Source organism: Lampetra fluviatilis, chromosome 22 (genome assembly GCF_964198595.1).
Source record: "Lampetra fluviatilis chromosome 22, kcLamFluv1.1, whole genome shotgun sequence".
In the NCBI taxonomy this organism is placed as follows: domain Eukaryota; kingdom Metazoa; phylum Chordata; class Hyperoartia; order Petromyzontiformes; family Petromyzontidae; genus Lampetra; species Lampetra fluviatilis.
The window spans coordinates 11,530,137-11,553,770 of NC_136296.1; the positions used below are offsets into that span (position 1 = coordinate 11,530,137).

Here is a 23,634-nt window from a genome sequence, read left to right on the forward strand (position 1 = left end):
TTATTATGATGATGGTAGAAAGTAGGCTTGTCGATAACTTGTTCTTATGCCATCACGAATTGCTCTGCCATGACTTGGCAACATGAAGACTCCCAACTGATGTTCTGTTCAAATCAGCGTCGAGGCGCCGTGGCTCATTTCCCGTTTATGGCCCCGAACCAGTGGTGGAAATTCCACATTCCTATGGCGGGAGGGCGATGGTCCATCCATAGGACAACCACTATCCACTTGTTTCATGGGCCGAGTCATCATCTAAACCATACACGGTAAACAAAACCACATGTTGAAATTACATAATACAACAAAAACACTATTGACATTGGGATACAATCCTCTGCCGGCAACAGCGCTCTTGTCAGCAGTTCCAAATTCCGTTCGGCTCATCGTTCCGTTGACCCCCAGGCCGCGTCTGTTGCAGTGACGCGGGAACGCCCCTGCACATCCGAGCGTGGATTTGCCGCTTGCAATTTTGCCTCCTAACGCGTGCGCCTGTGTTTGTCTTCGTATGTGCGAGTGTGCCCGTTGGTGTGACCGTGTGCACGCGTGCGACTTGTGTGGTTAGTGTGTCAATGTTTACGTCTTTGTGCGTCTGCGTGACTTTGTGTTTGAGTGGAGCCGGAGCTGTCTGTGCGTGTAGGTAACTGTGCCTGTGTAAGTCTGCGCATCTGTCCCTGTCCGTGCCTGTGTGTGTGTGGGGCTGTGCGGATGTTGCTGGGGAGCGGTAGTGTAGCGGTTAGCGCACTGCGCTACGAACCTGGCGAACCGAGTTCGATTCCCGCTCACGGCCAACACCAGTAGTGACGATCATCTAAACCGGTCATGGGCCTCCCCTAGGTCGACTCGAGCTCAAATGAGTACCTGGGGTGGTGTGTAAACATCGCCACTGGGGAGACAAAGGCACCCACCCCCTCGTGCGCTGTGTCGGCCTTCATAGGTGCTGGCTAACAGCACTTGCCCCAATAGTCTGTTGAAGGCTATACGGGGGATTTTTGTCTTTGTATTTTGGGGAGCGGTAGCACAGTGGTTAGCGCACTGCACCGGCGACACGAGTTGAAGTCCAACATCAATGAACGGGTGCTAGGCCTCCACTAGGTCGACTCAGCATTAAATGAGTACCAGGACGGTGTGTGTGAACGTCAGCAGTGGGGAAACAAAGGCGGCCGGGCTTGGTGCTGGCCACCCCACCCCCTCGCGAACAGCACTTGCCCCCCAGAGCCTGTTCAAGGCTATACGGGGTGTCTTTGTATGTGTGCGTGGTTCTGTGCGTGCGCGCGTTTGTGACTCGGCCCCTCTGTCCACGTTGTGTGTCAATCGCCCAGCTGATAGCGCGCAAAGTTGACCGCATCCTACCAAACGCAGCTGTTTTTAGCCGCAAAAGGTTGCAGTGTCTCCTCTTTTTGTGTGCGTATTTGACTCGCGATCTCTGCTGCAGTCATCGGTGTCATGGATCCAATCGAGAGACGGATCGTCAACGCGTACCCAAACCCGCTGCCGTACAGGTGAGAGAGCACGCGTTCGGCCAAACCTTGATCGGCTCCTTTTCAAGGAGCTGCTTTCGTGTCGTCATTTATTAGGGGCTCACCGTCTCGTATTCACCAGCACGGTGCAATTGCGGCTCTTGAAATGCAGGCTGCTTCAAAACAATTTTTTAAACACTTATACGGGATTCTAGATTTGAAGCTTTCGTGACTGCAAGGATTCATACTCTTAGTTTTTTCGGTAAAGTCACGTAGGTAAATTTTTTTAATTAAAATAAAAAAAAATACTTATACGGGACTAACGTTTTTCATGGGAAAAGAACGGATAATACTACGCTGTTACATGGTAACAAATGTATGTTAGTGGTTTAAAAAAGTCAAAGTCTCTACTTGTTCGCCATCATTGTCAGCGCGTGCCTGGAATCTTCTCCAGGTGGTCTCCAGAGGCACATTTCTCGTGGCGTTGTTGCAAATTCCAAGAAGTGTTAACGTGTTTTCTGTAGCACCCTGTATTTCACCGAATTATAAATAAGTGGCTCTTCTTCTTGTCGTGTTTTTGTTGCCGACCTCTGGATGAGAGCAGTGGTCATTCACCTCCATCGCAATAGAATAACGCCGCGGTTCACGTCTCCATCTTTTCACGTCGTTTCGCAGATACGTCGTCGCTCTGTTATTATTAACAACACCGCGGCCAGATTAAGCGTCGCGTCAACCCCCACACGCTCACGTCGCTGCCAGCATCGTCACCGTCCGTGCCTTGTCCCGACCCGTCGCCTCTCAGCCCACACCACCCACCTGCCACTCCCCCCGTTCTATTGCCGTGAAGGGGTGAACCCCATTCTTGTTATTCTTGGTTCTTTCGGTAAAGTCACGTCGAAGGGAAATAATAAAATAATATAAATATAAAACAATAAAAATTCTCACGACGTTTCGACTGCAACACAAGAAATCGTCATCAGGTGTGAAATCCACAGCAAGAAAATTATAATTTTTTTAAATTTGAAATTTTGAAACTTTTCAGAAAATTTGAAATTATGGTCATCAGTCATGATCAATCCACTGCTGGATGATGGAAGCCCCCACCTCCCCGTCGATCTTGCAATGCGACAATCCACCTTAGCCCCTCCCCCCCCCCGTGGATTTCATGGCTCCATCTCCGCGGCGGACGTCCCTCTTGTCCACCGCCTTCCTCCTTCCGCGCCAGGAAGCGCACGCGGAGAAACGCCTTGAGCACGCGACTCGGCAGTGGCCTAGACAATGGGAGCAGCAGAGGAGAAGGAGCGGTGGCAAATGCGTGGTTGTGCCCCCCCCCCTCCTACCCCACCCCCCAACGGCAGCCAGGCGGTGCAGGCCGGCCGCACGCTCTACGTGTCCGGCCAGGTCGGGTTGGAGCCCGGCTCGGGGTTGTTGGTCCAAGGCGGGACGGGCGCACAAACTCGGCAGGTGCGTCACGTGCGTGCGTCACGTGCCTTCGTGTCTGCTTGTACGCGGTGCCCACCGTCGTGATATGATCGCCCGACATCTGCATTTTGCAATTAATGGATAAATATTTCAATTTTTAAAGTCATTAGAGGCTGCTCGGAGGTCAGCGGCGCTGAGAACCTGGGTTCGACTCCAGGTTCTCCGCTGAGCCTGTGGTCAATCCGGGATGTCAAGCGAAGCAGCGAGTTTGGCGATCGATGTTGTCGGCCCGGTCACCACTGACTGCACAAAAGCTACATTGGGTTTTGCAGGATGTGGCGAAATCCCACCTCGGTGAGCATTAGGGCTCTTCCCGTTCGAGTGGCGTGCGCCGAAATATGTTACTCACTGCATCAGGGTGCATAGGAATGTATGTGGATGTTAAAACTTCTTCCGCACCGCACGTAGCGTCACCGTGATAATCGGAGGTGCTGCCCCCTCGTGTGGATACGAGGTCACTTGTGAGGTGGTCTCAGAAGTAGTTCTGTAATTTCTAGTTCTGCGGGCAGCTCTGTCTAACCCGAATGGATTCCTCCGTCCGGTGGCGCCAAGGGCACCCTCCTGGGAATACGCACCATCAACAGATAACAACACAATGATATGTTTACGTAATTGCACCTTTAGTCCCTACTGGACATCTGTGGAAAGAGCTTCATAGCTCATCGGATTCATCCTGCTGCAGTCTGAAAAATGATTATGATTTTTTAGCACTACGAGCCCGGCCACCCGAGTTCGATACAGTCTCACGGCCAACACCAGGGACGATTATCTGTGCCGGCCCCTTGGCACCCCCTAGGTAGACTCAGCCTCAAGTGACCGTATGGTGCGACGTGTAAACATCGCCACGTGGGAGACAAAGGAGGTCGGGCGTGGTTGCTGGCGACCCACCGCTCTCGTTTGCCGTGACGGCCTTAATAGGCACTCGCCGACAGCACTTGCCCCGGCGGTCCGTCAAGGCTATACGGGGGATCTGTATCGTTTGTCTTTGTGTGTGACGTGTGTGACGTGCGCAGGCATTGAAGAACATCGGGATGATCCTTAAAGGCGCAAATTGCGACTACAAAAACGGTGACCACGTGTGCGGCGTGTGTGACACGTGTGATCACGTGTGTGACACGTGTGATCACGTGTGTGACGTGTGTGATCACGTGTGTGACGTGTGTGATCACGTGTGTGACGTGTGTGATCACGTGTGCGGCCTGTGTGACACGTGCGACGTGTGTGATCACGTGTGATCACGTGTGTGACGTGTGTGACCACGTGTGCGGCTACGTGCAGCCCTGTGGAGGCAGCAGCGAGGGGTTGGTGGATCACCGGTGCAGTGCCATGGCCCCCCTCGGGGGGGGGGGGGTAGGGCGGCGGTCTTCATCGCAAGGCCCGCGGGCCACTGGGGGCCCTTGGTGACCTTTAATGCGGCCCCCCCCGACAATACACAAATAAAGTGATCACCCCCCCCCCCCCCATCATCATCGTCGTGCTGCTGTCAAACCCCCAAATTGTTTCAAATGTGTGGCGGCCCTCACACTGATGATGCCTTGTCGGTGAAAGTTCCCCACCCCCCCACCACCTCGTCTGAAAACAATGAAGAACACCGGGATTGAGTGTTGTCCCCTCGCACGCGTGGATTTTTCTCCGGGTCCCCCGGTTTTCCCCTCCACATTTACAAACACGCGTTCTAGAGTATTTGGCTGCTATAAATTTCCACGTGTTGGGCCACTTCGCTGAGCTATCATTTGTGACCAGGTCGCTTCTGAAGAAGAGCTTAGTGGGGCTGACTTGGTTTAAAAAAAAAAGTTTTTTTATCGTTTATATAAATTATACCACGAGACAAAAAGAGGAACTCCCTGCATGAGAGAACAGACTCGTCTCATTGAGCGTTAATAGAAGCAAGTGCCTGGGCTGGGCCAGGGCTCGTCACGGCTAGATATGTGGAAGGGGGGGGGGTCGAGACTCACGATGGAATAGCAGCCAGAGGGAGTGGAACGAACCCGAGAGAGGTACGTACGACGCGGAGACGGAGCGACGCAAACGGCTCGCGTGCGGGAGTCGGAACGGGTCCGCGTGAGACGGCGACGGCTCGGGGAAGCTTTCAGTCCAGCAGTGGATAGGGAACGTCTGCCGCCGACGATAGACCTTTGATGACGCTTCTCGTTTGCAGTGGTGAAGACCACCGTGCTGCTTGCCGACATGAAGGACTTCTCCGCCGTCAATGAAGTCTACGCCGAGTGTGAGTGGCAGCGAGCCTGCGTCAGAGGTCGCAACCGGGTACCCGATACCCGTACCCTACCCGATACCCGGCCGGGTACGGGTACGGGTAGCCGTTTGCGACCCTGGTGCGGCCGGGTACGGGTACGGGTAGGCCGTGAGTCACTGGTGAGTAACCGGTTGTCACTCATTTTGGGTAGGGTACGGGTACGAGTAGGGAACGGGTACCGTTTGCGACCCTGGTGCGGCCGAGTACGGGTAAGGAATCAAAACCCGTTTGCGACCTCTGGCCTGCGTGGCTGGACTCGACTTTGTTTATATCGAAGGGGGCGAGATGTTAACTGCCTCGCCTGGTCTGCAGGAGGTCGGGGGTTCGATTCCAACCCTGACGCCTGCTGCTGCTGTATATTTGGAGTTTGCGGTGTCTCTCTCGCCGTGGTTGCGTGGATTTTTTGTTCTCCGGCTCCAAACTTAGAAACATGCATCTATATATTACCCATAATAGAGGTTTTTGGGTTAGATCGCGTAACTATAAATGTGTCGTTAAACCCGCCACCACCCGACACAGCCAATCCCGTGCGGGGGGTGTAGCGGTGTTGCAAGTTGATGTTATTCCTGATTGTTGTGGTTACAGGGTGGGCAGCAGAGGGCATTGCATCAAAACCACTTGTTGTACTGTACTATCCTCCCACGTCCATGCTCCCCGCCGCCTTCACCGACCGGCGCGAGGTCTGGTCAAACGACTCATCCGGCAGTGGAGTGACACGGCGGCTGTCTGCGTGAACGCGTCGTTTGTGGTGGAGTTAATCTTTTTCTCTCTCTCTCCCCCGCCGCGTGATCATGTCCGCAGTTTTCTCATCCCGATTCCCAGCCCGGGCGGCCTATCAAGTGATGGCGCTGCCCCGGGTACGTTGACAATGATGAGATACGACGTAGCTGGGCAGGCAAACACATTGTCCTGCGGAGGGAGCTGGTAGGAACGTTGGGTTGCTCGGTCAATGGCCAGGGTCAACGGCGGCGTGGTGTATTCCGCAAATATGGCCGACTGTGAGGGCGGGCACAAGGCGGCGTGAGTAGGTTAAACGTTGAGTTTTATAAGGGCACCACGGGGTGACCAGCCCCTCCCCACCCAGCCCCATCCCACCCCTCCCCACCCTCCCCTCCCAGCCCCTCCCCACCCTCCCCTCTCCACCCAGCCCCACCCCTCCCATTTTTGGATGCACGACGGACAAACGGACACAATAATCCCCTGTGGGCTGGTCGAACCAGGTGGTTCCTACCAGTATATTGGCTGCGTCATATACACAATGCCCCGTGGCTCACCCAAAAAGTACTTTTCTTACACAATCCTTCAGCCCGACTGCCTTCAGCGATTGCGTAGTTTCAGCGGCGGCGTCGATTCAGCGCGCACAAACCGTGGACCGGGTTTTGACGCACGGCGACTCGTCAGCAGTGCCAGGCTTGCTTGAACGTGTCCTCATCCGTGTTCGTACAACAACAGCGTGGAGTTGCAGCGCTCATGGCCTCGTCTCCAGGCGCTGTGTACAGCCGGAGATGTTTATTGTGTGTTCGGTTGTAGGCCTCTTTGTGAGTCTGTGGGTCTCGATGTGAGTCTATGGATATGTGTGTGAGTCTATTGGTCTCTGTGTGAGTCTATGATGGGTCGCTATGTGAGTCTATGGGTCTGTCTCTGTGAATGTATGGATATGTGTGTGAGTCTATTGGTCTCTGTGTGAGTCTATGATAGGTCTATATGTGAGTATATGGGTCTGTCTCTGTGAGTCTATGGATATGTGTGAGTCTATTGGTCTCTGTGTGAGTCTATGATGGGTCGCTATGTGAGTCTATGGGTCTGTCTCTGTGAGTGTATGGATATGTGTGTGATTCTATTGGTCTATGTGTGAGTCTATGATGGGTCGCTATGTGAGTCTATGGGTCTGTCTCTGTGAGTGTATGGATATGTGTGTGAGTCTATTGGTCTCTGTGTGAGTCTATGATGGGTCGCTATGTGAGTCTATGGGTCTGTCTCTGTGAGTGTATGGATATGTGTGTGAGTCTATTGGTCTCTGTGTGAGTCTATGATGGGTCGCTATGTGAGTCTATGGGTCTGTCTCTGTGAGTGTATGGATATGTGTGTGTGTCTATTTGTCTCTGTGTGAGTCTATGATGGGTCTATATGTAAGTCTATGAATCTGTATGTGAGCCTATGGGTCTGTCTCTGTGAGTGTATGGATATGTGTGTAAGTCTATTGGTCTCTGTGTGAGTCTATGATGGGTCGTTATGTGAGTCTATGGGTCTCCTATGTGAGTCTATGCATCTGTATGTGAGCCTATGGCAGAGGTGGGACAAAGTCATTGTTATGCAAGTCCAAGTCGAGTCGCAAGTCATCAAATTCATGACTCGAGTCTGACTCGAGTCCAAGTCACATGACTCGAGTCCACACCTCTGGCCTATGGGTCTGTCTCTATGTGAGTCTATGGGTCTCTTTGTTGTGAGTCTATACAATGCGATGTGGATTTGTGATCCGTGGTGTCTAAATGCGACTGCATCTCAAATGAAATGCCGCGGGGCTGACGCTCTTTGCGCTGTGCAGGGAGCGAGGGTGGAAATTGAGGCAGTGGCCGTGTTGGGACACATCTCAGAAGCCTAAACAGCAACAACAACAACAACAGCAGCAACAACAACAGCAGCAGCAACAACAACACGTATATTTTAATGAAATCTCCAAGCCTGTACAGTCTGATTGTATCAATCAACCCGTGTCATCTGCGAAAGCCAATTATGAGTCATTATCGCGCTTGCATGGGCTTCAGCATGATTACCCCGGGATCACGACGTGCTCTCACCACTTGTGATTAAACTGCCGACGATGTCGTCCTGAGAGTGGCTGATGGAACATGTCTGTGACCTGGCGAATAAAAGCAACGAGTGGACGGGGACGAGGGCTCTGCTGTTTCTCCATGAGAGTTTTTTTTTTGGGTTAAATCGCGTAAATATATAAATGTGTCGTTAAAACCCGCCACCACCCGACACAGCCAACTAGTAAGGGTTGTCACGTAAACAGAACGTGGCCAATTCGTCACTAGTACAGCACACCAGATCTGGCTGTCGCCTGATGAAGCTAGTTGTATTTACTGTGAGTGGTTATGTAATGACGACGACGAACCTCTCTGCTGTGACAAGACACCTCGCTTTGGTGCCACGTTAGCCCAGGAACAAATGTAATTTCGACCGATGTAACTTCTCCTGCAATTTGCTTCGATTCCGACCCCCAGCCGTTGAGCTCGACACCTTCGTAGCTGCAATAAAATGGGCCTCCGTCCGTGCCACGATGTGCGATGGAAATGAGACTTTGACAAAACACTCATGACAATCTTCTTGGTTCTTTCGGTAAAGTCACGTAGAATAGAAATAATAAAATAATAAAAATAAAACACAATATTATTTTATTAATATCACATTATATAATTATATTGTTTTATTATTTTCTATTATTTTATTATTATTATTTTCCCATTCTACGTGACTTTACCGAAAGAACCAAGAAGGTGAATCCCTGCAATCACGAATGCTTTAAATCGAAACTCATGACAATTTGTACTTTTCAGCGCATCCGTACGCCGCCGCGTGATGCTGAGAAAATATCCCAAAGGCCAAATGTTTGTTACCCCCCCCCCCCGCGCGCGCATGTGAGAGTGTGCAATGTTGTATCAGCTCGGTACAAATGTATTGACGGCGGGGGGATGATACGGAGGTGTTACTTTGAGGGGTATTCTTCCTAGAGAGTCTAGAGTCTTTGGTGTCGACACGAGCTGCTGCGTGTCGCAATGCAATGAAATCTAAACAGATTGTCCGGGCCTGCTGAAGACACGCGTACACACACACACATTCTGATATATCGCCTAATGCGTTAAAATCTCAACTCTTAATTTCCGATCAACCACGACCTATTAATAACGATCGCCATTTAAGTTAAATTGAAGTCATATCATAAAACAATATATTTTTTTCTTATTTTTAAAACCGCGCGACGTACGTTTGTACGGGTGCCAATCGCGGCACCGTCAGCGGACTGACTTCTCGCGAGAACGATTCCAGATCATTTCCCCGGGGGCCTCCGCTTGGGTTCCCAATCATTCGGAGAAAGTTCCCCGCTTACATTTTGAGTGTCAACCCTCGCACCACCGCACCTCACGCGGCGAGGCAGCGGAGACAACGCCGTCCCGTAGCCACGCACACGCCACCCAAACAAATCAAATCAACAAACGGCGATTTGGCCAAACGTCTCGAGGCAGGACCCTCCCGAAACGGTTTTGAGACCCGATGAGGCTTTCCCTTGCGAAGTCAAGAGGTCGTCTCGGCCAGTTGTCATCGGCGCGTGGACTCCCCGCATCGGTCACTTCCCACAGCTGACCTCCAAGGTTTGACCTCCAGGTCTCATGGCCACCACCAGCGTCTGGCTTTAGATCTTGCCGACCCCTTGGTAGCTGACCTCTGGGTGCCACTCCAGTGTCCAATCTCGGTAGACTACCCTCGAAAGACAAAGATCCCCCGTATAGCCTTAACAGACTGTAGGGGCAAGTGCTGTTAGTGAGCACCTATGAAGGCCGGCACGGCACACGAGAGGATGGGTGGCCAGCACCACGCCCGGCAGCCTTTGTCTCCCTAGTAGCGATGTTAACACACAGCGCTAGGTACTAACTTGAGGCTGAGTCAACCTTGAGGAAGGGCCCAGAACGAGTTCAGCTATTCGTCATCGGCGTTGGCCGTGAGCGGCAATCGAACTCGGGTCGCCGGGTTCGCAGCGCAGCGCGCTAACCGCTCCACCACCGCTCGCCTCACTTCCCCTGGTCTCCTCCACCCTGCACGCATGTCCCATCCATCACAACCTTCTCCTCCTCGTGATTACATCTACGACGCTGTGGTGCCACCACCTATTCCCCGCCTCCAAGCTGATGACCCTATCCTCCACCCTGGACACGTGCCCCATCCATCCATCACAACCTCATCCTCCTCCTGATTACATCCGTGGAAATTTCTTGCTACGTTCTGTTCCCAACTTTTGCCCTACTATATCGTCCGAGCGTCCTCCACATAGATGGACATGATTATACTTGAACATCTATCGTTGGCGTGAGTTGGACGGCCGTTGCGTGCAGACAAAAAGAACCCCATACGTACACGTGTGAGTTAATGGTCAGGATTAAGTTTGAAAAATAACAATAATAGCCATCTACAGTCCTTTATAAATCCACTGCTGGATGAAGCCCCTTGTTCCAAATCTTTCGGCCATGGGGGTTGTTTGACCATACTTCACCACACTGGTCACTGCGGTTTGGGATATGGGGAGCCTAGAACTAGCACCGATGTCACTCACCATGGATGTTATCTGTGGAACAGGAATCAAACTCATGTGGCCGGGTTCATAGCGCAGTGCACTAACCACGGCGCCACCACTCCCCCAGATCGTTGGTTAAACTGACCAGCAGTTCAGATGCAGGGAGAGCATCCGATTTAAAAACTCAACTGGGAATGAGTAGTTTGAAAAATTGCATTCAAATTACTATACCATCGATACGAATGGCTCATTACTTCTATCAGAAATGTTACATTTCATTCACTGGCATTTCACTTAAAGCTTTTGGTTGTTAGGCCTCTAAGAATTGCATTATGGGTAGTACATAGCATGGGAGACTTGGATGCGTTTCGCCTTCATAAAATCTGGCCACGGTGGCGAAATGTTCACTACCTCGCCTGGCATGCAGGAGGTCGGGGGTTCGATCCCCACCCTGACTTCTCTCTCCCCGTGGTCGCGTGGTTTCTCTACGGGACCATCCGGTTTTTGCCCTCTAAATTATTGAGAATCGACATCACGCGTTCAGAGTATTTGGCTGCTATAAATGTCCACGTGGTAAGCCCTCTGTATCGAGCTGTCAATTTGTGGCAGCCAGGCAGCGAAGCTCAGTCGGGGCCTTACCTGGTAAAACAAGCGAGGGTTTAATGCACGTAATCTCGTCGGGGTTTTTTCCCTCCCTGCTTAATGCGTGGATTGGCGAACACCATGCATAACGGGTGCTATAGGCTGCTGGGGGGGGCTACATTGTCGGCAACGGATGAGAGAGCAGCAAAAACACTGGTCAACAACATTTTTTTTTCTAGCCTGGACTTTTGCAGCTGTTTTAGACTAATTTCAGGGTGCTGATTCCAAATGTGATCTCAGATTTGCTCTATCACATCTCATTTTTATGCTATCGGCATACCCCATTGTCATTTATTTTACCCGAAATTAACTCTGTCACTTATGATTGCCTATTGTTGCGAGTCAGTGACTGCTTTAGTGTTAAAATATGGTGCTGTATTTTTAGGATAGTATATTCTTAGGTTTTTCGGTAAAGTCACGTAGGTAAAACATCAAAATTAATACAAATAAAATGAAATAAAAATCACGACGTTTCGGAGGCAACACCGAAACGTGATTTTTATTTTATTTTATTTTTTTTATAAATTTTGATGTTTTACCTACGTGACTTTACCGAAAAAAGCTAAGAATATGAATCCTTGCAGTCACGAAAGCTTCAAATCTAGAATTTTAGGATAGTGTGTTTATAATATCATTTTATGTAGATATCCACATTTATTGAATATTTTTCTTCTGCAGTTTTTATTGAAAATGCGATATTTGATATATCAAAAACCTGATGTGATAGACAAAAACTGATGTCAGATTTGGAATCAGCACCCCAAAATTACCTTAAACCCGTTGGAATACCTTATGCCAGAAAAAGTGTGTTGACCAGTGAAATCGATTGTTGTACTGTAGCATGCTCCGACATCTGCGCTCCCACGCCTTCAACCCCCAGAGAGACCAGTGTGGTGAAGTATGGTCATGCAGCCCCCACGACCCGGCACGGCGTGGGGGGATGCCCTCATCCAGCAGTGGATTGACATACCAGCATACCTGTCAACCCACACGGTTCACCCCGTGTTCTTGTACAGGGAGATTGAGTTTTCAGGGCCATACGGTGTACAGCCGTTTCAATACGGGCAACAAAATAATGTATTTGTTTGTAACTTGATTTGAATCTTTCGTGACTGCAGGAATTACTCGTTGGTTCTTTCGGTAAAGTCACGTAAAAAGAAAATAAATGTAATAATAGAGTACGACGTTTCGATTGCAACACAAGCAACCGTCATCAGGTAGAACTACATTTGAGAGAAATGTGTTTGTGTTTCTCTCTGGTGATGGGACTTTGTAGGATGAACGCTGAGATGTATAAGGCACACGGGGTGACCAATACGGTCTGAATTGGTCTCTAACAAGGTAGGGCGCTGATAAGGGGTTGACAGGGATGTACCAGACTGGACGCGTTTCGTTAAAGCATCTGCCCACTCACCCATTCCTCAACGCCACACGGGGAATCACTGCCGATGGGATGACGACGACGACGACTTCACATGAAATCCACATCGCGAAGTAAATGCCTGCACGTAGACTACGGTTACTCATGACGAGCGTTGAGTATAAATGGAACACGCGAACACACAAACACACGCTGCGTGTACAAACCGCAATTTACACTCACTGGCGTTCCAATGACGAATGTTAACAATAATCATAATTTCAACTTGGAACGCGCCAAATGCTACCTCCCCCCCCCACACCGTCCGTCCCTCCAAGCTCTGCGGTCCTCTATGTATGACGTTGTTATTTGGCCAATTATTGAGTGCTTGTGTGTAGGCGGAAACGGAAGCGCTGATGTTGGTCGCGAAAGCCGACGTGTTAAACTAAGTGCTGTTTTATTTCACTAAAACGGTTAGGATAATTAACTACGACATTGTTTTTTTTATTCCCCGGTGCAAGATTCTAAATTCGTCCTCCCCCAGCCCCCGCCGTACCCACACCGATTCGACGATTCGCATTCTAATTCTATTCAAGGCGATGCGCATTTCGAGTTGGGGCCACGTGACATAGATCTGGCCAAATGTGTGTCGTGTAACCCTCCTCCTCCTCCTGCTCCTCCGCCATTGCCACGTGACGGAGCCAAACGAATCGAATCGCCGCGCTCCCCGCAACGTCAGCGACCTCGCGCTTGTGACGCGGCGAGCGACAAAAGGAGGCGAAGGTTGGTGGGGAGCACGTGGCAAACACCGTCGAATCGCAGACGGTTCGTGCCAACGAGCGTTAAAATAAAACTAAAAGCGACGTGATCTCCTAACTCGTGATTGGAAACGCAGTGGGTGTCCGTTGCGGGCAGCGATGCGGTGTCACGCCCGGCCTTCGCTTCCTTCCCCGTGTCCAGCGCCGCTCGACGTCATCCTATTCAGCGTCCGGTGCCGATGGGGCTGTGGTGGTGGACAGAAAAAGGGGGGGGGGAGGGGGGTGGGAAACAAACATACGACGAAGTTGTTATTATTGATTTATTCAATTTATCGTTTGTCTTACCGAGGAAGCTTTTGCGTATGTTGCTGTACAGATGTCCGCTGCGTTTTCGGGCGGTTAGACACGGTGCCCAACGTTTCGTCATAGACAGATAATTCATATTATAAGGTCTTGCTTGGGCCTGAATTTGAACTGAGAAAGGAAGTCGACAGCACGGAAGACAGAGGGCAGCAGAAGAGAATGGGCGACCTCCCACTGAATGCGGGCTCGACAGCGCGCAGAGATGCGTGGAGTGTGATGAGAGGGGAGAGGTCGGAGAGTGCGTGGAGGGGAGTGGAGTGAGATGAGAGGGGAGAGGTAGGAGAGTGCGTGGAGGGGAGTGGAGTGAGATGAGAGGGGAGAGGTCGGAGAGTGCGTGGAGGGGAGTGGAGTGAGATGAGAGGGGAGAGGTAGGAGAGTGCGTGGAGGGGAGTGGAGTGAGATGAGAGGTAGGAGAGTGCGTGGAGGGGAGTGGAGTGAGATGAGAGGGGAGAGGCAGGAGAGTGCGTGGAGGGGAGTAGAGTGAGATGAGAGGGGAGAGGTAGGAGAGTGCGTGGAGGGGAGTAGAGTGAGATGAGAGGTAGGAGAGTGCGTGGAGGGGAGTGGAGTGAGATGAGAGGGGAGAGGAAGGAGAGTGTGCGGAGTAGAGTGAGATGAGAGGGGAGAGTTAGTACAAGCGTCTGGTTCTCTAGCTGGTTCGGGTTAAGGGTGTCGCGAGTTCCAGTGTGTGGTTGGTTAGGGGTTGGCCTAGAAGTGTCCCGTTACCAAAGTTGTTTCGGGCCAAGGGATAGAGCTGGCACGCGTGCGTGTGGTTGCTTCGGCGGGTCGGGCGAGAGTGGAGTTCTCGCTCCGTGTAGCTCAGTGTCGCGAACTGCTTCCCCCACCACCACCACCGCCACGGCTCATCTCCCTGTCACCCTCTGCCCGCTCGTTTCGTTCCGCCGAATCGAGGGTGGGGACGAAGCGCGCGTGGCGACTCCTCGTGGTGGCGGCGGTGGTGGTGGCGGGGGGGGGTCGAGGGGGGGTCGTGACTGCGCGCTCGCGTCGCGTGTCGGGTTACCCCCTCGGCGTCGTCGTCCCCCCACCACCACGGCCACCCCCACCACCCCGGCCACCCCCACCACCACCACCACCCCCACCACCACCACGGCCACCCCCCCCCACCACCACCCCCCCCACCACCCCCCCCACCACCACGGCCACCCCCCCCCCCAACCACCCCCCCCACCACCCCCCCCACCACCACGGCCACCGGGTCCGGTGTCACCGCGTGCCGCGACGTCTGTCACCGTGGCGGGGTTGAGTCTCCCCCCCGCCCTCCCCCCGTGGTGGTTGTTGAGTTTGGTGGTGGTTGTTAAGTTTGGTGGTGGTTGTTGAGTTTGGTGGTGGTGGTGGTGTTGGTTGTTGAGTTTGGTGGTGGTTGTTGAGTTTGGTGGTGGTTGTTAAGTTTGGTGGTGGTTGTTGAGTTTGGTGGTGGTGGTGTTGGTTGTTGAGTTTGGTGGTGGTGGTGTTGGTTGTTGAGTTTTGGTGGTTGTTGAGTTTTGGTGGTGGTGGTGGTGGTGTTGGTTGTTGAGTTTGGTGGTGGTGTTGGTTGTTGAGTTTGGTGGTGGCGGCGGCTGACGAGTCGCCCGGAATGCGCCGTCGATTCTCGGCTTTGCAACTTTCGCAGACTCGACGAGGGTTGAGCGGGACCGGCCGGCGTGGTTGGTAGTAGTAGTGGTGGTGATGGTAGTGATGGTGATGATGATGGTGGTGGTGATGTAGTAATAGTCATAATGATGATGATACAACGGAGAAGAAGACGACGAATAATAATAATAGTTGACACTTCTAAAGCGCCTTTCACGCGGAGGTCACGAGGCGCTGTGTGAAACACACGACAAAGACAAAGTCCCCACCCCGTGTAGCCTGTAACAGGCTGCAGGGGCAAGTGCTATTAGCGAGCAGCACTTATGAACGGTACACTAGGGGGTGGGTGGCCAGCAGCACCACGCCCGGACGCCTTTGTCTCCCCAGAGGCGATGTTTACACACCGCACCTGGTATTCATTTGAGGCCGAGTCAACCTAGGGGAGGCCCAGAACCGGTTCAGATAATCGTCACTGGTGATGGACGTGAGCGGGAATCGATCTGGGGCCACCGGGTTCGTAGCGCTAACCGCTGCACCACCGCTCCCCACCTCCGACACGCACACATTACACGCAAGCTCCCATCAAATCAGATCCAACCCCAACAATAAACGATTCAAGAAATAATTTTAAAAAATCACTTAAAGCGAAGTTGCGTCTTTGGGCGCGATTTTAATGAAGCGGATCGAACTTCCAGTGGACGTGAATTCCATAGCGTGGGTGTCACCACCACCCGTCGTCCTACAGAGACGCGACCTCGACACACACACAGAGGGCTCGACTCAGAGGATCGCAGTTCCCTTGCAGGAGCACGTGCACGAGGTTCACATACAGCACCTTCACGTGTCGTGTGCATTGCCCATCACGACTTTAAATTTCGATTTAAAGCTTTCGTGACTGCAGGGATTCATCTTCTTGGTTCTTTCGGTAAAGTCACGTAGAAGGGAAATAACAAAATAAAAAATAAAAAACAAAATAATTCTCACGACGTTTCGGCCACAACGCAAGCAGCCGTCCTCAGGTGAAGACCAGGTCTCCCCGAGACAGAATTATTTTATTATGTTGAATTTTTTGCATTTTATTATTTCCCTTCTACGTGACTTTACCGAAAGAACCAAGAAGATGACATCACGACTTTGTTATTTATTGGTACTGAGCTTCGTCTCGTTTATTTTGTGTCCGTCCCGTCCGTACCGTGACGCCCGTCTCGCCATCGTCTTGTGCTGCGCGCTTCGTTTGTTCCGTCTCATTTGTCCCGACCGTTGTGCAAAAGCGACCGCGTTTGCATGCGATTCGCGTCGACCCAAAAATGATTCCACGCGCGGGTTTTGCTCGGTGGAGTAATCACGCCGCGAGAGGAAGCCTTCATAATAAATCACAATAAGTTTATCACGAAGGCTTTCGCGAACAATATTATTCATAATAAACGTTTTTGGGTTAGATCGCGTTATTTATAAATGTGTCGTAGCCCTCCCACCACCCGACACGGCCAATCAGCAAAAAAGTGTCACGTTGACAAAAGACAAATAGTTCACTACTTTAGCCCACCGGTGTGTTGAAGAGTGAATCCACAACATTTACAATTTTTGAGTACGACGTTTCGCTGGTAAGTACATCCAGCATCATCGGGCAATTCGCCAGAATCGTGAAGCCCTCACTTGCTCCCCTTCATCCAGCAGTGGATTGGCCACGCCTGCTGATGGCGATGATGATAGATTTGACAAACACACACAGTCACCATTCAATGCACGCACCGCACGCGTGATAATCTATTTGTTTCCACAGATTCATCGCCTACCTCCCCAACTCGTATCGACAAAGGCGGGGTGGTGGACCCCCTCCTCCCTCCCCCTCCGTTCCCCCGCTTGCACCCCCCTCCCTCCGCAATGACCCCCGCAGAGACCAAGTAATTGAATTAATTTAAGGCGCCTGTCTGCGGGGGTATTCAGGCACGTTGTGACTTGCCCAGGGACAACTTATGTTCCACCGCCGTCTGTAGGCTTAGCGGGGGGATTGCGAATGCAATACCCAATGTTCCACTTAGTGGGTGGCGGGCCCACAGCGACTCTTGTTTTATGGATAAACTGCCCATATCACCCCTCCCCCCCCGGCCATAGCAATGTGGAATTTCCCCCAACCAGCTCGGAAACGGAAGGTGAGCGCTCGTTTTGAGTAGGGAGCATACTTTCGAAATGTGTTACTCTAGCTCATTGCTTGAGTTAGCCACCACCACCATCACCATCAGCCATGGTCAATCCACTGCTGGATGAAAAAGACCTCCCCTACTCGACGCTGTGACGTAACAGTCCGCCCAGCTGCTTGCACGCGAGCTGATTGTATGGCTCCATCTCCTCGGTAGCCGCAGTGTCGGTGGAGTCAAGCTGCAGAGTCAACTGGGTGAACAACGACCTCGCCTGGGACGCAGGAGGTCGTCGGTTCGATTCCGGCCCTGTTGTATATTGGAATCTGCGTGTGTCTCTCTCCCCGTGGTCACGTGGGGTTTTCCCCGGGTCCTCCGGTTTTCCCCTCCGCATTTAGAATCAACATCATCACGCGTTTTTAGAGTATTTGGCTCCGATGAATTTCCACGTGACAAGCCACTTCGTTGAGCTATCATTTGTGATCGCCAGGTAAGTATAGTAGCTTAGTGGGACTTACCTGGTAAAATAAAAAATAGTTTAAGAATATAATGAATTGTAGATGGCAATTCAGAGGAATAAACTGGGATGCGGTTGGCATCGGGGAGGGTGAGACAAAGCGAGAACTCTGAACAGTGGCAACATTCTCGACCGCCGAGGGGCGAGAGTTTGCGGCAATTTTGGTGCAGTCAGATTCTTCGTCTGTCCAGAAATGACAGGCGAAGTGAGATGCGTATCTGGCACGTGTCTCTCTCTCTACCTGACCGCGTCCTTTCTCAATGCCGTCGGAAATCGAGGCATTCCCCGCACCACGCAGCTCTCTGTGATATTTACTCAAGACCTGTGCATCGGATGTTCCCCAGTTTAGTCCGGATTGTACACATTGCCCATGCAACTCCTCGGATTCCTGTGGCAACCTCTAATGCCCCCAGTCGAAAGATAATTCACATTCAGTCTTATTGTCTCCTGACACGGCCGAGAAATCCAACTTCTCCTTTCACGAATTATAAAAAAAAAACCGTGTTTCTATCGAGAAAGAATAACCACTGATCCACACTGATCGCCTTGGTGAAGTATGGTCAAATAACCGCGCCACGAATCTGCGTGTGCTTGGAGGGAGGCTCTCATCCAGCAGTGGATTGCCCTAAGAGCTGAGACGCGTTTGGTGGAGGTTATTGGAATCGGTACCGTGGCGCTTGAACCATCGACAACCCGCGGTGTTTGAAACGGATGCTTAGCAGAGGTCGCATTCTTTCAGCCATAAATCCCAGCGACCGGTTGCTGGGATACTGCGTGGCAACAGAAGTAACCCGATGCTGAAAAACTATCTGTAAATGACTCAGCTAGGATTAGGCTGCTAAACTATGAACAACAAAAAAACTATAAACTTAACGATGTTTTATTTTTGCCAGGTAATGCCCTCTGAGCTCCATAGCTATTTTTCCAAAAGCACAAATGATAGCTCAGCAAAGTGGCTTATCACGTGGACATTTATAGCGGCCAAATGCTCGAAACGCGTGATGTTGATTATAAACGTGGAGTTGGAAAACCGGCGGACCCGGAGAAAAATCCACGGGGAGAGAGAGAGACACCGCAAACCCCAAATATACAACATGTATCACCAGGGTCGGGATCGAACCCACGACCTCCTGTACACCAGGCGAGGGAGTTGACATCTCCTAGCCACGGTAGCGCCTCCGACACTACCACCGCTGCAGCTGCAGCAGCAACTTCGGCCCCAACCGCGGCAGCTTGGCAAGACGCTCACGAGCCTCAGTGCGGCTTTGGTGGGTGAACGAAGCGTGGCCTCGTTCTTTCTCGTCGTGTGGCACGCGGTGTGGATGCAGAGCATCGGCGACTAATTTCGCATTCTAGCCAAGAAAACTTCGTCAGGGTGTGCAGGGTGGTGCTGTGTGCATGAGTCGGCGTCCTCACCTGAATTGTTCCCATCGCCGGCTGTCACCACCTCTCCATCCGTCGCATCTGGAGCCGAGAGACAGAAACACAGCGACTTTTACCATAGAGACACACGGCACCTTTACCATAGAGACACACAACACGTTTACCATAAACACACACAGCACGTTTACCATAGAGACAGCACGTTTATCATAGAGACACACAGCACTATTACCATAGAGACACACAGCACGTTTACCATATACACACACAGCACTTTACCATAGAGACACACAGCACGTTTACCATATACACACAGCACTTTTACCATAGAGACACACGGCACCTTTACCATAAACACACACAGCACTTTTACCATAGAGACACACAGCACTTGTATAACTGATACACAGCACTTTTACCACGGTAGCAACAGACCTATTCATGTTGGCTATGTTAGTCGCTGTAGCTGTGCGTGTTGGCTACAGCAGTACAGCAGTGTGTAGAGATGTCGACGCCAGCTATGGCAATATCTGTTGCTGTGCATGTTGGCTATGGCAATATCTGTTGCTGTGTATGTCGGCTATGGCAATATCTGTTGCTGTGTATGTCGGCTATGGCAATATCTGTTGCTGTGCATGTCAGCTATGGCAATATCTGTTGCTGTGTATGTCGGCTATGGCAATATCTGTTGCTGTGTATGTCGGCTATGGCAATATCTGTTGCTGTGCATGTCAGCTATGGCAATATCTGTTGCTGTGCATGTTGGCTATGGCAATATCTGTTGCTGTGCATGTCAGCTATGGCAATATCTGTTGCTGTGTATGTCAGCTATGGCAATATCTGTTGCTGTGCATGTTGGCTATGGCAATATCTGTTGCTGTGCATGTCAGCTATGGCAATATCTGTTGCTGTGTATGTCAGCTATGGCAATATCTGTTGCTGTGCATGTTGGCTATGGCAATATCTGTTGCTGTGCATGTCAGCTATGGCAATATCTGTTGCTGTGCATGTCAGCTATGGCAATATCTGTTGCTGTGCATGTCAGCTATGGCAATATCTGTTGCTGTGCATGTCAGCTATGGCAATATCTGTTGCTGTGCATGTCAGCTATGGCAATATCTGTTGCTGTGCATGTCAGCTATGGCAATATCTGTTGCTGTGTATGTCAGCTATGGCAATATCTGTTGCTGTGTATGTTGGCTATGGCAATATCTGTTGCTGTGTATGTCAGCTATGGCAATATCTGTTGCTGTGTATGTTGGCTATGGCAATATCTGTTGCTGTGTATGTCAGCTATGGCAATATCTGTTGCTGTGCATGTTGGCTATGGCAATATCTGTTGCTGTGCATGTCAGCTATGGCAATATCTGTTGCTGTGCATGTCAGCTATGGCAATATCTGTTGCTGTGCATGTCAGCTATGGCAATATCTGTTGCTGTGCATGTCAGCTATGGCAATATCTGTTGCTGTGCATGTCAGCTATGGCAATATCTGTTGCTGTGCATGTCAGCTATGGCAATATCTGTTGCTGTGTATGTCAGCTATGGCAATATCTGTTGCTGTGTATGTTGGCTATGGCAATATCTGTTGCTGTGTATGTCAGCTATGGCAATATCTGTTGCTGTGTATGTTGGCTATGGCAATATCTGTTGCTGTGTATGTCAGCTATGGCAATATCTGTTGCTGTGCATGTCAGCTATGGCAATATCTGTTGCTGTGTATGTCAGCTATGACAATATCTGTTGCTGTGCATGTCGGCTATGACAATATCTGTTGCTGTGCATGTCGGCTATGGCAATATCTGTTGCTGTGTATGTCGGCTATGGCAATATCTATTGCTGTGTATGTCAGCTATGGCAATATCTGTTGCTGTGCATGTCGGCTATGGCAATATCTGTTGCTGTGCATGTCAGCTATGGCAATATCTGTTGCTGTGCATGTCAGCTATGGCAATATCTGTTGCTGTGCATGTCGGCTATGGCAATATCTGTTGCTGTGTATGTCGGCTATGGCAATATCTGTTGCTGTGCATGTCAGCTATGGCAATATCTGTTGCTGTGCATGTCGGCTATGGCAATATCTGTTGCTGTGCATGTCGGCTATGACAATATCTGTTGCTGTGCATGTCGGCTATGGCAATATCTGTTGCTGTGCATGTCAGCAATGGCAATATCTGTTGCTGTGCATGTCGGCTATGGCAATATCTGTTGCTGTGCATGTCAGCTATGGCAATATCTGTTGCTGTGCATGTCAGCAATGGCAATATCTGTTGCTGTGCATGTCGGCTATGGCAATATCTGTTGCTGTGTATGTCAGCTATGGCAATATCTGTTGCTGTGCATGTCGGCTATGGCAATATCTGTTGCTGTGCATGTCAGCAATGGCAATATCTGTTGCTGTGCATGTCGGCTATGGCAATATCTGTTGCTGTGCATGTCAGCTATGGCAATATCTGTTGCTGTGTATGTTGGCTATGGCAATATCTGTTGCTGTGTATGTCAGCTATGGCAATATCTGTTGCTGTGCATGTCAGCTATGGCAATATCTGTTGCTGTGCGTGTCGGCTATGGCAATATCTGTTGCTGTGTATGTCAGCTATGGCAATATCTGTTGCTGTGCGTGTCGGCTATGGCAATATCTGTTGCTGTGTATGTCAGCTATGGCAATATCTGTTGCTGTGCATGTCAGCTATGGCAATATCTGTTGCTGTGCGTGTCGGCTATGGCAATATCTGTTGCTGTGCATGTCAGCTATGGCAATATCTGTTGCTGTGCGTGTCGGCTATGGCAATATCTGTTGCTGTGCATGTCAGCTATGGCAATATCTGTTGCTGTGCATGTCAGCTATGGCAATATCTGTTGCTGTGCATGTCGGCTATGGCAATATCTATTGCTGTGCATGTCAGCTATGGCAATATCTGTTGCTGTGCGTGTCGGCTATGGCAGGAGCTGTAGCTATGATAATTAGCTATGGCAGTGTCTATAGCTATGCACGCTGGTTACGGAAATTGCTGTAAGCCACCAACGTTGGCTATCGTGGTGTCTGTAGCCATCTATGGTGCAGGATATGATGGCAGCTATGCATGTACGCGTGTTGAACTTCTTTCGCGCCGTACGTAGCCAACCGCGCTAATCGGAGGTGCGGCGGGCGGGGAGCGGGACATCGAGGCTGGACACAACGGGAGACGTTCTACAAGACGTGAGAACACAGCGAGTTTGCAATCTACGCAGCGCAGTGGTTCATCGTCCCCGTGACCCCGTGACCCCGGGGACTCGCCTTTCTCGTGCTCCTCACGACGGCTCTGGCTGCAGCCCTCTCCGTTCTCCTGCGCGCCGGCGACTCGGGTCGATTTGCTGCTCGCGCAGCCCATGACGACGACGAGGAGGAGGAGGAGGACGACGCTGCTGTTGCTGCTTCTGTGCGGCTGCCCCCTCTGGCTCGCTGCCCTCGCAACGCGCAAGTCGCCTCGAGAAGGGACCCCGACTCCACGGGTGGCAGCGCCTCCTGTGAGAAGGCGACGATGATGGTGATGCCCGTTCTGTCGGCTACACGAGGAGGCGTCTGACTTCCCGGAGGAGATCTCTGTCTCTCTCTGTCTGTCTGTCTCTCTGTCTGTCTCTGTCGCTCTCGCTGTCTCTCTGGCTCTCTCTCTCTGTCTTTCTGTCTCTCTCTCTGTCTCTCTCACTGTGTCTCTCTCTCTGTGTCTCTCTGTCTCTCTCGGTCTCTCTCGCTGTGTCTCTCTCTCTCTGTCTCGCTGTCTCTGTCTCTGTCTGTCTCTCTCTCTGTCTCTCTGTCTCTGTCTTTGTCTCTCTCTCTCTCTGTCTCTCTGTCTTTCTCGCTGTGTCTCTCTCTCAGTCTCTCTGTCTCTATCTGTCTCTCTGTCTCTCTCCCTGTGTCTCTCTTTCTGTGTCTCTCTGTCTCTGTCTGTCTCTCTGTCTGTCTCTGTCTGTCTCTGTCTCTGTCTCTCTCGCTGTGCCTCTCTGTGTCTCTCTCGCTGTGTCTATAGCGCAACGAGATGCCGCTCTTCACTAATTTGTGTTGCTGTTGATGGAATTTCCAGCAGAATGGAACGATGCCACGCAAACGTCTGCAGCAGGATGCCGTGTTTTTTTCGTCTCAATAATTTGCTAATTTTACATCCAATTATCTCTCTAATTGTACATATATCTCCCTCTCGAAATCCCTGTAATCAGCTGATGATCTACGAGAGAGAGAGAAGCTGTTTCCAAGAAACGCGAGCGAATTATTCGGAGCTGCGTCACTTGTCGATGGTTGATCGTCCCGGCTTCCTCTCCTCCGCTACCTCCTCTGAGCTGCTCGACAAACACACAACTCTCCTCGCTCTCTCCTTTTCTCTGCGCCCCCCACCCCCAACCTCTGCCCCCTCCTCCTCCCCCCCCCTG

At 51.1% G+C, this 23,634-nt stretch overlaps 1 protein-coding gene and 1 long non-coding RNA gene across 5 annotated transcripts; one reads left to right on the top strand and one right to left on the bottom strand.

The window, feature by feature from the left end:
- The first annotated feature begins 451 nt into the window (after positions 1 to 451).
- LOC144938543 (2-iminobutanoate/2-iminopropanoate deaminase-like) lies at positions 452 to 7,880 on the top strand. Of its 4 annotated transcripts, none has more exons than XM_078866465.1 (7): positions 452 to 637; positions 1,433 to 1,499; positions 2,816 to 2,921; positions 3,953 to 4,007; positions 5,098 to 5,166; positions 5,995 to 6,050; positions 7,739 to 7,880. In XM_078866465.1, exons 2-7 carry the CDS (start codon positions 1,444 to 1,446, stop codon positions 7,793 to 7,795), a joined length of 399 nt encoding a protein of 132 aa, XP_078722591.1. In that variant the 5' UTR covers positions 452 to 637; positions 1,433 to 1,443; the 3' UTR covers positions 7,796 to 7,880. The 4 variants fall into 4 exon arrangements, with proteins under 4 accessions (XP_078722591.1, XP_078722589.1, XP_078722590.1 ...); XM_078866463.1 differs by having other exon boundaries at positions 452 to 633; XM_078866464.1 differs by having other exon boundaries at positions 455 to 651.
- Positions 7,840 to 23,596, bottom strand: LOC144938545 (uncharacterized). The gene is made up of 3 exons (XR_013637854.1): positions 22,508 to 23,596; positions 19,265 to 19,312; positions 7,840 to 13,488 (listed from the first exon to the last, which is right to left on the bottom strand). It is a non-coding gene; the product is annotated as an uncharacterized LOC144938545 (long non-coding RNA).
- Between the last annotated feature and the right edge of the window lie 38 nt (positions 23,597 to 23,634).

Coding starts and splice junctions, on each gene's coding strand:
- LOC144938543 (XM_078866463.1), top strand. CDS start 570: ATGTTTACGTCTTTGTGCGTCTGCGTGACTTTGTGTTTGAGTGGAGCC. Junction 1,500..2,815: donor CCAAACCCGCTGCCGTACAG/GTGAGAGAGCAC, acceptor CCCCAACGGCAG/CCAGGCGGTGCAGGCCGGCC. Junction 6,051..7,738: donor AAGTGATGGCGCTGCCCCGG/GTACGTTGACAA, acceptor TGCGCTGTGCAG/GGAGCGAGGGTGGAAATTGA.